The following is a 13,371-nucleotide window of genomic DNA, read 5'->3' as shown; positions in this document are numbered from 1 at the left end:
GTACAAGGTCATTGCGTCCCGGTATATTATACACTACGTAGCGTACAAGGTCACGGCTTTGTTTCTGTTATTATTTTCAGGTTAGCGCAGGATAATCTTCCAAGAAATCATGGAACCCGTTGTCGATCTCCTTTAGTTTAAAGCTGTCACAAATGCATAACATATCGTTTTTAACTTGACGATTTCGAGCACAAACTAGCCCCGATTGTTTCAGTCACACATGAACCTAGGCCTGACTGATAAATAAAATTTAAATTCAGTTTTCATAGTTTTATAAGGTCTTTAATTCGATCTACTGTCATGTATAACATGACTTGTAAAAAATAAATATATATTATAGCGTCACAGTTGATTGTAACTTACATAAATATCACAGTCACATACAAACACTGAAGGGAATCATTTCAGATTTTGAAGAATAGGAAAGGAGCTTTGTTGTATACGGACTGTACTGTTCAGAGACTTTTTATGATGACACTTGCCGAGCAATATTTATGGAAATCTCCTAAATACAATACAATTAATATCTAGTCAGAGAGAGGGAAGTAGTAACCTTAACATTACAGTGTAAGTGATGTCTATGGATGTGAGTTTATGTTTTAAGGGCATGCCGATGATCGGTCTGTTTCGCATCGTCAGCCCCACGGAGTCTCCTCTACGTTTCACTTGTTTAGCCCGTAGGAACACTGGCATGGAAACCTTCATTTTAGCACGAATATTAATATTCTTATCGACCAACCAAAATGCCCTTTATTGATGAATCTCTTCTTCGGCTGGAAAACAAAAACGGTATACCAAGATGGCTGCTCCCATGTGTCGACATTGTTTGTTATTTTACACCTTACCACGGAGAAAGAGCGACGTTTCTGATTGGTAAGATTTTCCGAAGCAGTTATCTACACGGAACCAATCAGATTACTGGACTTGGTTCATAAATAATTCATGAATACGAGATTTGTTTTGTTCCAGTGCCCCCACGGGATCGATCGGAGCTTTGCGAAGACATGTCACATGGGTACCGACAATGTCTGTTCCGGTGTGACGGTCTGTCCCATAACAAGGAACCCTGGGAGAGAATGTGGTTGTGTGTCAACATGAGTATGAGAAGGTGTGCAAGTATGCATATGTGAGTGCGCGTGTGATTATGTGTGTGAGAGTATGTATACATGTATATGCATTTAAAGATAAATAAATCATATTAATGGTTACATCTAGTTCAGCATTACCTTGGCTGTATCCAATGGCGATTATTTGATTTATATCAAATTTTAAATATGAACCAGGAAAACATCAGCAGGGTAATCTCTGAAGACATATTCTAATGATGTCATGCAATATTCTATCATCTCTGTAGATGTTATTAGTAGATGTAGTTAAGTCAATTATTTACTGTATGAAGCAAATTTCTGTTTTAAAAAAAAATCAATAATTTTATCGCTTCATATGAACAAAACATTTGGAGCCTTGAACGCATTCAATAGAAAGTTGCGTTCTGATTGGTCAGTCATATTTCCACTGCAGTCAAGTTATACCGCCGTTTTCATTTTGTACGTATCTTCATCGCAGGAAACATACTTTGTCCTTTTTATAATGCACTAGTAAACTGTTATACAACTGTTTAAATTATAATCCTTATTATTGTCGCTTCTTTGCTGTGGTTCGTTTTGACGTGCCTTCCGTTTTCTTGGACTTGGAGCTGTACCTTCCAGCCGGACTCGGGGACTTGGTTCCTGTCCGTTTCCTAGTAACTTTAGGTTGGAGATTTTCTACGTGGAGTTTATAGTTGGGGAAGTGTTCCTCCAGTTCTTGTAAGAGTGGTGTGTACTGGTACTGGGACGGTAAGGGTGTCGACCCAGAATCAATAGATACATTGTCCGACATCATTTCCTTCTGTACTAATATGTACGTGCCATGTGACGTCAGAAACTTATTTGCATACTCATGTTTATGCATATCCAGCTCTTTTACCAGACCTGTAACCAAAAAAAGAACTGACAATCAAAATCAAAACAAACCAAAACGAAATAATCTAAGGTGTACACACAGTAATCCCACGACCCAAGGTGTACACACAGATACCCCACGACCCAAGGTGTACACAAAGGTACCTCGCGACCCAAGGTGTACACACAGGTACCACACGACCCAAGGTGTACACACAGGCAACCCACGACTCAAGGTGTACACAAAGATTCCTCACGACCCAAGGTGTACACACAGGTACCTCACGACCCAAGGTGTACACACAGGTACCCACGACCTAAGGTGTACACATAGGTACCTCACGACCCAAGGTGTACACACAGGTACCTCACGACCCAAGGTGTACACACAGGTACCCACGACCTAAGGTGTACACATAGGTACCTCACGATCTAAGGTGTACCAACAGGTACCCACGACCCAAGGTGTACACACAGGTACTCCCAGACTCAAGGTGTACACACAGGTACTTCACGATCCAAGGTGTACACATAGGTACTCCACGACCAAAGGTGTATACATAGGTACTCCCCGACTCAAGGTGTACCCACAGGTACCTCACGATCCAAGGTGTTCACACAGGTACCCCACGACCCAAGGTGTACACACAGGTACTCCACGACCCAAGGTGTACACATAGGTACCTAACGATCCAAGGTTTACCAACAGGTACCCAGGACCCAAGGTGTACACATAGGTACTCCCCGACTCAAGGTGTACACACAGGTACTCCCCGACTTAAGGTGTTCACACAGGTACCACACGACCCAAGGTGTACACACAGGTACCCAACGACCCAAGGTGTACACACAGGTACTCCACGACCCAAGGTGTACACATAGGTACCTCACGATCCAAGGTGTACCAACAGGTACCCAGGACCCAAGGTGTACACATAGGTACTCCCCGACTCAAGGTGTACACACAGGTATCTCACGACCCAAGGTGTACCAACAGGTACCCACGACCCAAGGTGTACACATAGGTACTCCCCGACTCAAGGTGTACCCACAGGTACCTCACGATCCAAGGTGTTCACACAGGTACCCCACGACCCAAGGTGTACACATAGGTACTCCCCGACTCAAGGTGTACCAACAGGTACCTCACGACCCAATGTGTACACACAGGTACTCCACAACCTTAAAGGATGTCTCATAAAATGGTTATGTACCCGAGATCATGTATACCCGAAATATTTGTAAAGACTTTTAGCTGGTAGTACGTTGTTAGCCCTGCCATAGGTATACAAATGTCTGTAAATACCTTCAATATAAATGCGATTTTAATTCACAGCTATATACATTAAGTAACCAAACTTACACTATCGTACATATGTCAATACGTACCTATATAATGCACCAGAGCTTTGAAATAGACACCGTTAGCTGGACGTTTCGTTTTACCGTTAATTGATAAAACAATATCGATTAAACCTGTTATAGTTTACTGTAGTAATCTTGTCTATATTCGATACAGTAATAGAATATCGTCATGGATGAATGATTTTAATGGAATATCCATTATTTATCGGATGTCACTTGCACGCCGCACAGGTGTGGTGACATTTCTAGGGCTGTCAGCTGTGTTTAAACGCTAGTTATTTATTCCAGTTAATTGATGTTAAATGACACAAACTACCGGCTTTATCAGATAAACATTCAAATAAATGATGATTAAGTTAAACACGACTATATCGTAGACTAATGGCGGGTACACGGGTCACGTGTTCGGCAGATTACCGTCTGGTTGTTCACATAAAGCAATATTCTCTCATATATTAAGCTATCTATTAAGATATATCAATTATAATGAATTTTATCAAATCTTACTGTCTTCACATGCATACATAAACAAAGGATGTAAACTGTTTATGTTATGGAGTCGCTGTGTATATGCTTAGCGACCTTTCGCTCTCAAGGCAAACACCCTACCACTAGCTTATAGGCTAAAGGGAAATTCCCGCTAGTCTGAGCTAGAAAGGCAACCTCATACTCTCTACTTTTACACATGTTTACAGGTACATCGAGTTACCATCGAGTCACTGTGTACATGAATATATGGTATAATTGTGTCAGTGTGTACATATATATGGTATAATTGAGTCACTGTGTACATATATTAATATGGTATAATTGAGTCAATGTGTACATGTATATATGGTATAATTGAGTCACTGTGTACATGAATATATGGTATAATTGAGTCAGTGTGTACATGTATATATGGTATAATTGAGTCACTGTGTACATGTTTATATGGTATAATTGAGTCACTGTACATGTATATATGGTATAATTGAGTCACTGTACATGTATATATGGTATAATTGAGTCACTGTACATGTATATATGGTATAATTGAGTCACTGTGTACATGTATATATGGTATAATTGAGTCACTGTGTACATGTATATATGGTATAATTGAGTCACTGTATACATGTATATATGGTATAATTGAGTCACTGTACAGTGTATAGGTGATACCATGGAGTCGCCGTTTACAGGCTCGTAGCTGGCGGGATTTGAATGTGCCTGCGCCGCTCGCCGATACCGACGTATTTATCCGGATGAGTCGATGTAAATTATGAAGAACAAACGTCGAATGCTAAAATTTCTCAACTTTAATACACATACTTAGGAAAATGATCTTATGTGCTTACATGGTAACTACGCCCTTAGTTAGGTTTAAGTTATGTGTAACTTATTGTATCGGATGAAGAAGTGATGTATAGGTCAGCCTTGTCTGTAGGGAAAGTTTGTATCCAGTAGGACATGTTATACGTGTAACTTACAATTCACGTCAACTTAACACACCATAAGAGGCCACGTTACAACTCGCCGGTGAGTTCGATTGGCCACTCACCATACATCTTGACGTCGTAAAATACCACTACCCTATATAGTTGAGGGTCTCTTGGTTACGTGATCGAACCACTTAGAAAGATCCATATGCTATCAATATTGACTTCTCGTGGTCGATAACAGTCCTAGGAGAATCTAAATGCTATTTGTGGGCCGTCCAGGGAATTGTTCTGTCACCGGTAAGGTATGCACGTGTGTCCAAAACAAATCTAATAGAGTTGCTGATTTCCGGGCATATGCTTTCGGGAATCGTTGGAATAATTGTAGTTAGGCTATTTACAAAAGCAATGCAAAATGGACAAAGATTATAGGAGCCTGAAGTTAATGTAAACTTTATTTTATTCATTCATTGGTAACAGCATGAAATGGATTCAGAAACAAGTTTTTTAAAAACTTATATTAATCCGTCTGAAGTTGGTAACGAGTTCCGAGTTCCGTTTAACCAGTTTCGAGTTCCGTTTTACTTAACCGGAACTCGGAACTCGGAACCAACTTCAGGCTCCCAAAGATTATTAGCTTCAAACTTTCGCCGATCAAACTGGATGTTATGTCGGTCGCCAGTTTGTAGATTTGGTCGGAGACAGCCGAGTAATCACGTAACAATTAACGTCCATTTATCTATGACCACCAGCTTTGTTTTGATATCTAAATTTCCTGTCACAAGCATGCGCAATCACATTGTTTTAATTGTTTACAGTTTTCCGGATAATAAGTGTTGGGCTGCAGAACTATTCAATATCTTCTTTGATTTTTTATATAGATAGGTTGTGCTTACTTTTTTAAGAATCATAATTAGCAGAAATTTATACCTTTTAAAATTATTTGAAATGTAATAACGCAAGCTTTGTATGAAGCCGAAATAGTCCTAAAATGTAAGACTTCAAAGGTTCATATGGAGCCGAGATAGTCCAAAAATGTAAGACTTCAAAGGTTCATATGGAGCCGAGATAGTCCAAAAATGTAAGATTTCAAAGGTTCATATTAAGCCGAGATAGTCCTAAGATATAACACTTCGAAGGTTCATATCGCCAATTTGAATATTTATTATCCGGTACAGAGTATTTACATTTTTGCTATTTGTCGAACCTCGGGGTCTTACCGATAGTTGCAATAACATGCAGCAACTCCCCGATATGATTGAACCTTCCGAAGTCTAGCATTAAAGGACGATATGGACTGGCTTGCATCTTACACCGTACAATGTCTATGACACTGGCCTATTAGCTAGCAGGACTTGTCACGCTGTCGGACACCCTATGCTCGATCTGATTATAGCATTATATCAAACCATTTAGCTTAAAGTGCAACATAGGTTTTGTGAGGTCACAATTGATTAAAACTCTTTACAAATTGGGATCCGACTTAATGAACTGTGATCTACCCGATACGATCAGACAACATTACCCTGTGACATTCCACCAGGATTAAAGGGCACGGAGCTGTACCGTTAAGGCCGGGGATTTCCCTATTATAATACCTCCAACTATCTGTTTATTTAAATAGCAACAGTTCACAATGACGACGGGTATTCCCGAACTTCGTCAAAGGCTGCCGTACTAAAACAACATGATCAAGAGGTTTATCAGCTGGAAGAATAACATATTTGTTTGTTTGTTATTTAACAACACATCGATACAATGATGTCATTTAAATTCTAACTCGGTAACATTGTATGGTAGGAGAGAACAGGCCGTTTTATAGGGTGATTACGACTGGATGTGGTACCAATGGTAGGAGAGAACAGACCGTTTTATAGGGTGATTACGACTGGATGTGGTACCAATGGTAGAAGAGAACAGACCGTTTTATAGGGTGATTACGACTTGATGTGGTACCAATGGTAGGAGAGAACAGGCCGTTTAATAGGGTGATTACGACTTAATGTGGTACCAATGGTAGGAGAGAACAGGCCCTTTTATAGGGTGATTACGACTGGATGTGGTACCAATGGTAGGAGAGAACAGGCCGTTTTATAGGGTGATTACGATTTGATGTGGTACCAATGGTAGGAGAGAACAGACCGTTTTATAGGATGATTACGACGTGATGTGGTACCAATGATAGGAGAGAACAGGCCGTTTTATAGGGTGATTACGACTTGATGTGGTACCAATGGTAGGAGAGAACAGACCGTTTTATAGGGTGATTACGACTTGATGTGGTACCAATGGTAGGAGAGAACAGGCCGTTTTATAGAGTGATTACGACTTAATGTGGTACCAATGGTAGGAGAGAACAGACCGTTTTATAGGGTGATTACGACTTGATGTGGTACCAATGGTAGGAGAGAACAGACCGTTTTATAGGGTGATTACGACTTGATGTGGTACCAATGGTAGGAGAGAACAGACCGTTTTATAGGGTGATTACGACTTGATGTGGTACCAATGGTAGGAGAGAACAGGCCGTTTGATAGGGTGATTTTGTCACACTATCAGGTTACTCGGTCGATTGGTCCATGAATTAGTAAGTTATAGAATATAATGTTTTAACATCTAAATTTGTGTGTGTTTTCATATCGACAACCAGTGTGCTTTGACCAGGACATTAGTCTGTATACCCGAATTTAACTTCAATTCTTAATCATCGTTCGAAGTTGTGTGTGGAGAAAACATTTCCGAGGAGTGAGAGCCTCGAGTCATCTCCAGTGATGAGATGAAGGGTCTTATCACAAATAACACTGATTTAGTTTGTAGTCAAATTCCCACAGAATGTGTATATTGTCCGGGTACCACATGACTTTATAGAATGATCAGCTGATTAATCCCACAAGTAATGACGCGCAGAGTACCAATAATCCGGTACTACGTAGATAAATACCCTAACAATAGTTTTCCGCCATCTTAGACGTAAAGTTGGAAAGTGTGAGTGTTACTTGGCTTTATTTCCCATACATGTGTACGACATGTTAACGTTGGAGTCCTGCCATATCTCACAGATAAACGACACAACACTATTTATCTCATTTAGAAAATGTTGTTTACATGGCTTGAAAGCGTTAAACCTGCCCCGTGGCAGATCTATCTAGAACTAAAGTTTATTTGAGTTATTTTCATGTACAATATGGATGTCTTCATGTTGTCATTGATCCCTTTGGAAAGCTCGCGTGAGGTCATGGACAGGAAGATATTTTTATTTTTGACAGTCGCACGGGACATTCGAGTTCGGAGTAAAAAAATCAATTTAATTCATGTTAAAAGCTTTAGGGGTCTTTGACAACATATTACCCAAAACACTTGACGTCAATAATTACGAGTAGAAACATGGCGTGTACAATCCCGTATAGACTAAGATCAGGTGGTAGGGGTATAACTGACTTTAAAACAATCACTTTCGTGATTTAAATGCCAGAATTTATTGGATATTACTGAACATTCCTTTTACATCCCAGTGTTTCATGTCATTCGGTCTGTATTAACACATTTCTTCGCGTGGGTAACATTTTGTGTTTGACGAGGATAGGGGTTATAGACAGATGTCACCAGGTACGTACCTGATCCCCAATTACAGTCAACGTAAAACTAGCGATACCTTTTTACTGACAATTCATTTAAATATTGTGTCTTTGAAAGTGTTATCAGATAGCGATAAGTAATGATCGAATTTCAAGGTAAACCCGACCTCGTGTTGGTAAGAGCTGATTGGCATTGTCTCGGTTTCTATAACGGTACAGGTGTAATAGAACAATGACTTTAAAATCAATAGTTAACATCATAACGAGTTAAAAACATAGTAATAATCCTCACAAAGAAAAGGCCAAATATAACATAATTGTATTGCTCTGTCAGACACCTGATATTATTCCGAAATCGGGATCTACTTTTATATACTCCTTATCCTACTTTATACAGTAATGATGTATATTATTCATATTTATTAAACAATCCGTGCCTTCATACATGGATGGATACACCGACTCTAGTCTAGCAGAAAAGATGCAGTTCGATCAGCGCAACTTTATCCCGCGCGGCGTAATCGAAAGATGAACGCAATTCGAGTGTGTATCTACAATGTATTTAAAAGTATGTCTGTAACCGAATTGCGTTCAAATTGGCATAAATCGTAAACCCTATTCAAATGAAGATGTGTAAAGAGTGAAAATTGACGAGCAATTGTCAACTGTGACATCAAAAATAGCAATGATGTCGTAATTCGGCTTTCCTTGTGTAAAAATGTTCGATGGAAGAGGGACTAATAAAAAGATGATTAACAAGTTAAATTTGTTTCCTAAAAAATGAAAAGTTATTTTTTGACGAGTGAGTAAATATATGATATATATTTTTAACGATTTATTTGACATTGAGCATGCGTTACTTATTACACCTGTCGCCTCTGACCCAGCTACCGTTTATCATTGTCTCCACAAACAATACACGTCTTTGTAACGAGACACATTTGACACGTATTCCTTCGAATACATGGACAGTCCGGATATTTAAATGAGGAAATACGATCCGCCTTGGACGTTATATGTTTGAAAACTCAATAACGTGCCAGTTAAACGAATCAAGTTTCTTTGTAATCGACTCCTGTATCGGTGTATGACGTGGCGAGGCTACATTAGCGTCAATGTCGGTGTGTTTGTGCTAACTATTAAACTAACAGAAACGGTCAATATTGATGTTCATAAATCAGAAAAATCTGTATTTGTATAGATGTATACCTAATATACAAGTCATTGAAATTTCAATAACTGAACATTAAGTCTAGATAAAAGCACGTAACTGGGCGGTAATACACTACACGGGGTGGATATTACATACACGTAACTGGGGTAATACATTACACGGGGTGGATATCACATACACGTAACTGGGCGGTAATACATTACACGGGGTGGATATCACATACACGTAACTGGGCGGTAATACATTACACGAGGTGAATATTACATACACGTAACTGGGCGGTAATACATTACACGGGATGGATATCACATACACGTAACTGGGCGGTAATACATTACACGGGGTGGATATTACATACACGTAACTGGGCGGTTATATACTACTCGGGGGATATTACATACACGTAACTGGGCGGTAATACATTACACGGGGTGGATATTACATACACGTAACTGGGCGGTAATACACTACACGGGGTGGATATTACATACACGTAACTGGGCGGTAATACATTACACGGGATGGATATTACATACACGTTACTGGGCGGTAATACATTACACGGTGTGGATATTACATACACGTAACTGGGCGGTAATACACTACACGGGGTGGATATCACATACACGTAACTGGGCGGTTATATACTACTCGGGGGATATCACATACACGTAACTGGGCGGTTATATACTACTCGGGGGTATTACATACATACAGACAGTCAGGCTTGTCGGGCTAGTTACATGTACATTAATACCGCTCGATTAATTATGTTTATAATCAATTTCGGGGTACCATTTTACATTAGCCGTACAATAAGCCATTACCAGCGTTGACGACTAAACATTCAATAGCTTATACATCAAATTGTAGTAATCGGTCATAATTAACAGATACGGGGACTAGGGTGTATTTGAGCGGTTATTGTACGCGGCAATGAAGTGAAGTCTGGTCTATACAAATAGGATTGGAAATCATTATACTTCAAATAGATAATCAGCATTCATAACGGTTTTAAAGATTTCAATAAAATCATATATGTATAGAGATTGTAGATTGTATTTATGATGTGGTTAATGTAACCTGGCGACCACTCAGTGGTATAGACCAGAACATCACGACTTTTCCAACCTCAGATTATAAAAGTCAGTACGTGTACCCGAATATTTTCTGTTACATACGTATGTGTAGGTCAGATTAGTATTTGTTACATGTGTATTCGATACATACGTCTAATACAACTTTATTATAAGCGCTTGTATGTATAAATATATGTTAGATACCAGTTATTTTCATGCGTGTTCGATGCACATGTATTAAACACGATATATTATGGAGGTGCATTCGATCTACACGTGCTGCCACATCATTATCATTGTATTATAAACACTGTATGATAGTAGGCGGTTATGTAGGGGATAAAGTAAGCTGTTTCCACACCCCGCTATAACTTCCTGTATGACACCATCCCCACTCCAAACCCCGCTATAACTTCCTTTATGCCACCATCCCCACCCCACACCCCGGTATAACTTCCTGTATGACACCATCCCCACTCCAAACCCCGCTATAACTTCCTGTATGACACAATCCCCACTCCAAACCCTGCTATAACTTCCTGTATGACACCATCCCCACCCCACACCCCGCTATAACTTTCTGTATGACACAATCTCCACCCCAAACCCCGCTATAACTTCCTGTATGACACCATCCCCACCCCACACCCCGCTATAACTTCCTGTATGACACCATCCCCACCCCACACCCTGATATAACTTCCTGTATGACACCATCCCCACCCCACACCCTGATATAACTTCCTGTATGACACAATCCCCATCCCAAACCCCGCTATAACTTCCTGTATGACACCATCACACCCTACACCCCGCTATAACTTCCTGTATGACACCATCCCCACCCCACACCCTGATATAACTTCCTGTATGACACCATCACACCCCACACCCCGCTATAACTTCCTGTATGACACCATCCCACCCCACACCCCGCTATAACTTCCTGTATGACACCATCCCACCCCCACACCCCGGTATAACTTTCTGTATGACACAATCCCCACCCCAAACCCCGCTATAACTTCCTGTATGACACCATCCCACCCCCACACCCCGCTATAACTTCATGTATGACACCATCCCACCCCCACACCCCGCTATAACTTCATGTATGACACCATCCCACCCCCACACCCTGTTATAACTTTCTGTATGACACCCCTCTACCTGATCCCTCCAATGTCGTCGGTTACTTCCTGGCCACACTCGTAGTTAAAGAAAGAATATTACACGTACTTTATAAAAATACAACCAAACATCATCGGAAGAGGACTGATAGGGGACGGTCCTTGTCCCTCTACACACAATTATCGTAAAACAACTGTTGACGTGACTCTACAACTTACCAGTCTCGTCCGAGAGGTCCACGGTGACGTTGGAGTTTCCGTATCCAGCTCGTCGTTTGATGCTGTTTAGGAGGTTGATGACAGCACACATTGGGTTACATATCAGAGTCTCATTGTCTCCGTACTTTACACAGATAAACATGATGTCGCCTGGTCAATCCAACACGGAATGATATTATCCAATAAACTGATCAGTAAATATCAAAAAGAAAAACTCACAGCACTAGTGTACATTTTCTTATAATACAATATGTAATCCCGTGTTTCATCTCAATAAAATGGTGACTCTGTCAGCTGGACTTGGTCAAACTGGCACTTGGCAACTCGTCCAAGTCGCTCTATAGCCCACAGTCCATAACCGTGACTTCACACGACAGACTATTGGAGATGAATGAATGTTAATTGAAAATCCACCACAATCCTAGTTTACTGCTAGGCTTTGCTTGGCTAAGTATTGTCTACCACCCTACCCACCAAGCCAGACTACACGAGCTCGGGGGTAAATTGTTCAATTTAAACCATTCAAGGATTATGATAACGACAGTTGGGTATTACCTGTGTATTGAACTACTTTAAATGCATTCGACAGGTGTGTGTATAAATACCACCTTTAAACGAACGTAACTGGCGCAGGATCAAACACGAACCCTCGGCTACCTGTACACTTATAGCTTCCCGTGTGTTTACGGGAAACGTGCATACAACTGTAAAATAGTATTTTGTAGAAATGACCTCGTTGAAATCGTTTCTCACCTTTATCAAGGAATGTCAGATTACTTTATAGATTTTCTCCGAAGATTGGTATTCAATCATCTTTATCCGATCCGACCAGTCAGTAACGACCGCGAAGAACATCCAATTTATCGGCAACATTTGTACCATTAAATTCAGTTGATGGTGAATTAGCACACTGTATTAATCTGATTACGAATAAGCACACTGTATCAATCTGATTACGAATAAGTACATTGTATCAATCTGATTACGAATAAGTAGATTGTATCAATCTGATTACGAATAAGCACACTGTATCAATCTGATTACGAATAAGTAGATTGTATCAATCTGATTACGAATAAGTACATTGTATCAATCTGATTACGAATAAGTACATTGTATCAATCTGATTGTAAATAAGTACATTGTATTAATCTGATTGCGAATAAGTACATTGTATTAATATAATTGCGAATAAGTACATTGTATTAATCTGATTGCGAATAAGTATTTGTATTATATTAATGTGATAGTGAATAAGTACACTGTGTTAATGTGATAGTGAATAAGTACACTGTGTTAATGTGATAGTGAATAAGCACATTGTATTTTTGTGGTATGAATGAATACATACAGTACATTGATTAAGTATATAGCATTTACCTATTGTAAGTTAGGAGTATTATTGGACGTAAGCGGTGACAAGTTTATATCACGTGGTACAATATTTAACAAATCAATGTACCGT

General features: G+C 39.8%; 1 protein-coding gene across 1 annotated transcript; it reads right to left on the bottom strand.

Moving 5' to 3' along the window:
- Window positions 1-260: 260 nt before the first annotated feature.
- LOC117323974 (uncharacterized protein CXorf65-like) lies at window positions 261-12,399 on the bottom strand. The gene is made up of 2 exons (XM_033879546.1): window positions 11,907-12,399; window positions 261-1,973 (listed from the first exon to the last, which is right to left on the bottom strand). The coding sequence occupies exons 1-2, from the start codon at window positions 12,046-12,048 to the stop codon at window positions 1,636-1,638; spliced, it is 480 nt and encodes a 159-aa protein (XP_033735437.1). The 5' UTR covers window positions 12,049-12,399; the 3' UTR covers window positions 261-1,635.
- Window positions 12,400-13,371: the final 972 nt, after the last annotated feature.

Source organism: Pecten maximus, chromosome 3, assembly GCF_902652985.1.
Source record: "Pecten maximus chromosome 3, xPecMax1.1, whole genome shotgun sequence".
Taxonomy (NCBI): Eukaryota; Metazoa; Mollusca; class Bivalvia; order Pectinida; family Pectinidae; genus Pecten; species Pecten maximus.
This window is presented reverse-complemented; position numbering and strand designations above follow the sequence as displayed.

What these genes read in the sequence shown, in the direction of transcription:
- LOC117323974 (XM_033879546.1), bottom strand. Translation starts at nt 12,048, where the DNA reads ATGTTTATCTGTGTAAAGTACGGAGACAATGAGACTCTGATATGTAAC. An exon ending in GGACCTCTCGGACGAGACTG is followed by an intron (nt 1,974 to 11,906) that starts GTAAGTTGTAGA and finishes TTTTGGTTACAG; the next exon opens with GTCTGGTAAAAGAGCTGGAT.